Source organism: Palaemon carinicauda, chromosome 27 (assembly GCF_036898095.1).
Source record: "Palaemon carinicauda isolate YSFRI2023 chromosome 27, ASM3689809v2, whole genome shotgun sequence".
NCBI lineage: Eukaryota > Metazoa > Arthropoda > Malacostraca > Decapoda > Palaemonidae > Palaemon > Palaemon carinicauda.
Window position 1 is genome coordinate 3,064,460 of NC_090751.1, and position 4,083 is coordinate 3,068,542.

Consider the following 4,083-nt stretch of genomic DNA (forward strand, 5'->3'; position numbering starts at 1 on the left):
TTATTGTTGTTATTGTTAATATTGATTATTATCATTAGTAATTATCATTATTGCAGTATTACTAATTATCATTATTGCAGTATTACTAATTATTATCACTATTATTATTATTGTTGTTGTTGTTGTTGTTGTTGTTGTTGTTGATTATTATTATTAATATTAATTATTAATTATTATCATTATTTTTATTAATCATTGTTATTATCAATAGTAATAATTATTATTATCAATAATAATAATAATAATTATTATTATTATTATTATTATTATTCTTATCATTATTATTATTATTATTATTATTATTATTATTATTATTATTATTATTATTATTATTATGACATTACCGTTCATTATCATATGAGCGAATTTATGTTTATTTGTATTAATTATCAAAATAGAATTATATATTACAAGCTCTCATCGCATTGAAAAGATAGTATGGAAATAAACGATTGAATAATGCGTATATTTTCACAAGCAAATATCGACATTTAATATCGTCATTGACAAAGAATATTACTGAAGTATGGGTGTTCAATTTAGATAATGTAGCGGTGCTTTTGATATTATTATTATTATTATTATTATTACTTACTAAGCTACAACCCTAGTTGGAAAAGCAGTATGCTATAAGCCCAGGGGCTCCAACAGGGAAAATAGCTCAGTGCGGAAAGGAAAAAAGGAAAATAAAATATTCTAAGAAGAGTAACAACAATAAATATCTCCTATATAAACTATAAAAACTTTAACAAAACAAGAGGAAGAGAAATAAGATAGGAGAGTGTGCTCGAGTGTACCCTCAAGCAAGAGAACTCTAACCCAAGACAGTGAAAGGCCATGGTACAGAGGCTATGGCACTACCCAAGACTAGAGAACAGTGGTTTGATTTTGGAGTGTCCTTCTCCTAGAAGAGCTGCTTACCATAGCTAAAGAGTCTCTTCTACCCTTACCAAGAGGAAAGTGGCACTGAACAATTACAGTGCAGTAGTTAACCCCTTGGGTGATGAAGAATTGTTTGGTAATCTGTGTTGTCAGGTGTATGAGGATAGAGGAGAATATGTAAAGAATATGCCATACTATTCAGTGTGTATGTAGGCAAAGGGAAAATGAACCGTAACCAGAGAGGAGGATCCAATGTAGTACTGTCTGGCCAGTCAAAAGACCCCAAAACTCTCTAGCGGTAGTATCTCAACGGGTGGCTGGTGCCCTGGCCAACCTACTACCTAAGAAATTTGGGTATATTTAATGCTATGGTCAATTTACATGCAGATTTACCCTTGGCGAGAATGTATTTATGCATATATAATGAATTCTCATTAGAAAATGTAAGTATATTCATATCCTTTTTCAATTAGAGGGAGAACGCTTCACAAAGAAAGAGTAATCATTACTAATAAGAAATGCATTATTCAGGTTAATTGTTGTTAGTAATATTAGTAGTGTGACGTTAGATAAGAATATTTGATATTCGATGCTCATTTTATATATAATTATTGTTCATATATGTCTTATATTAATAAGGAAAATTATCATATGTCTTATATTAATAGGGAAAATTATCATATGTCTTATATTAATAGAGGAAATTATATGTCTTCTATTAATAAGGAAAATTATCATATGTCTTATATTTATAAGGAAAATTATCATATGTCTTATATTAATAAGGAAAATTATGTCTTATATTAATAAGGCAAATTATCATATGTCTTATATTAATAAGGAAAATTACCATATGTCTTATATTTATAAGGAAAATGATCATATGTCTTATATTGATAAGGAAAATGATCATATGTCTTATATTAATAAGGAAAATGATCATATGTCTTATATTAATAAGGAAAATGATCATATGTCTTATATTAATAAGGAAAATGATCATATGTCTTATATTAATAAGGAAATTGATCATATGTCTTATATTAAAAAGGAAAATTATTCTTTTGTTTTGTTCAATCAACCAATATTTTTTTTTAATTTTATTAAATGTGATCCGTTTCCATTTTAGATAAATCAATCTTTATTTATTAAATAGTCGAGAAACGAAATGAATATGCCATGTTGAAGTGAATACAGGTGACCGTAATTTTACCATATTTTTTCTATTACCTTTTACGATTGTGATCGTAATATCACTACTTTACGACAATATATCCGTTTTTAAAACGCTAAAAATCGTGGAATAAATCTTGCCAGGCATTTGCCGTTTTTTTAATGCAAATTTTTAACAGTGTAGGCTGACCAGAACAGCGACCCCATATAAAAAGAAGAAGAAGAAGAAGAAGAAGTAGAAGTTTCAGCCTTGAAAATCGAGAAATGGAGAAGAAGAAGAAGAAAAAGAAGAAGAAGAAGAAGAAGAAGTTTCAGCCTTGAAAATCAAGAAATGGAGAAGAAGAAGAAGAAGAAGAAGTAGAAGAAGAAGTTTCAGCCTTGAAAATCGAGAAGAAGAAGAAGAAGAAGAAGAAGAAGAAGAAGAAGATGAAGAAGAAGAAGAAGAAGTTTTAGCCTTGAAAATTGAGAAATGGAGAAGAAGAAGAAGAAGAAGAAGTTTCAGCCTTGAAAATCGAGAAGAAGAAGAAGAAGAAGAAGAAGAAGAAGAAGAAGAAGAAGAAGAAGAAGAAGAAGAAGAAGATGAAGAAGAAGAAGAAGAAGTTTCAGCCTTGAAAATCGAGAAATGGAGAAGAAGAAGAAGAAAAAGAAGAAGAAGAAGAAGAAGAAGAAGAAGAAGAAGAAGAAGAAGAAGAAGAAGAAGAAGAAGATGAAGAAGAAGAAGTTTTAGCCTTGAAAATCGAGAAATGGAGAAGAAGAAGAAGAAGAAGAAGAAGAAGAAGAAGAAGTTTTAGCCTTGAAAATCGAGAAATGGAGAAGAAGAAGAAGAAGAAGAAGTAGAAGAAGAAGTTTCAGCCTTGAAAATCGAGAAGAAGAAGAAGAAGAAGAAGAAGAAGAAGAAGAAGAAGATGAAGAAGAAGAAGATGAAGAAGAAGAAGAAGAAGTTTTAGCCTTGAAAATTGAGAAATGGAGAAGAAGAAGAAGAAGAAGAAGTTTCAGCCTTGAAAATCGAGAAATGGAGAAGAAGAAAAAGAAGAAGAAGAAGAAGTTTCAGCCTTGAAAATCAAGAAATGGAGAAGAAGAAGAAGAAGAAGAAGTAGAAGAAGAAGTTTCAGCCTTGAAAATCGAGAAGAAGAAGAAGAAGAAGAAGAAGAAGAAGATGAAGAAGAAGAAGAAGAAGTTTTAGCCTTGAAAATTGAGAAATGGAGAAGAAGAAGAAGAAGAAGAAGTTTCAGCCTTGAAAATCGAGAAGAAGAAGAAGAAGAAGAAGAAGAAGAAGAAGAAGAAGAAGAAGAAGAAGAAGAAGAAGAAGAAGAAGAAGAAGAAGAAGTTTCAGCCTTGAAAATCGAGAAATGGAGAAGAAGAAGAAGAAAAAGAAGAAGAAGTTTTAGCCTTGAAAATCGAGAAATGGAGAAGAAGAAGAAGAAGAAGAAGTAGAAGAAGAAGTTTCAGCCTTGAAAATCGAGAAGAAGAAGAAGAAGAAGAAGAAGAAGAAGAAGAAGAAGAAGAAGATGAAGAAGAAGAAGAAGAAGTTTTAGCCTTGAAAATTGAGAAATGGAGAAGAAGAAGAAGAAGAAGAAGTTTCAGCCTTGAAAATCGAGAAATGGAGAAGAAGAAGAAGAAGAAGAAGAAGAAGAAGAAGAAGATGAAGAAGAAGAAGAAGAAGAAGATGAAGAAGAAGAAGTTTTAGCCTTGAAAATCGAGAAATGGAGAAGAAGAAGAAGAAGAAGAAGAAGAAGAAGAAGAAGAAGAAGAAATAGTATTAGCCTTGAAAATCGCAGTATTATTTACTTTTCCTCCCGTAGTAAATTTCGCCTCGTAACTGTTACAATCCCAGAGTGTATGAAATATCAAGTTTGAAATAGTATATTTATTCTGCATTTGACTTTGTATTCGGATTTCGTGAAATTATTTGCAGTTGTTCCCGCACATAGATGAATATGTTGTATATTCAAGAGTTACTGATATTGTTGGCTGTGGGCAACGTTATAAAGTATTCATGAAACAGTCGTGTGTGTTGCAACACAAATT

The 4,083-nt window shown here is 30.5% G+C and overlaps 1 protein-coding gene across 1 annotated transcript; it reads left to right on the forward strand.

Moving 5' to 3' along the window:
* The first annotated feature begins 2,862 nt into the window (after positions 1-2,862).
* On the forward strand, positions 2,863-3,489 carry LOC137620465 (glutamic acid-rich protein-like). The gene is made up of 2 exons (XM_068350622.1): positions 2,863-2,888; positions 3,066-3,489. The coding sequence occupies exons 1-2, from the start codon at positions 2,863-2,865 to the stop codon at positions 3,487-3,489; spliced, it is 450 nt and encodes a 149-aa protein (XP_068206723.1).
* The last annotated feature ends 594 nt before the right edge of the window (positions 3,490-4,083 follow it).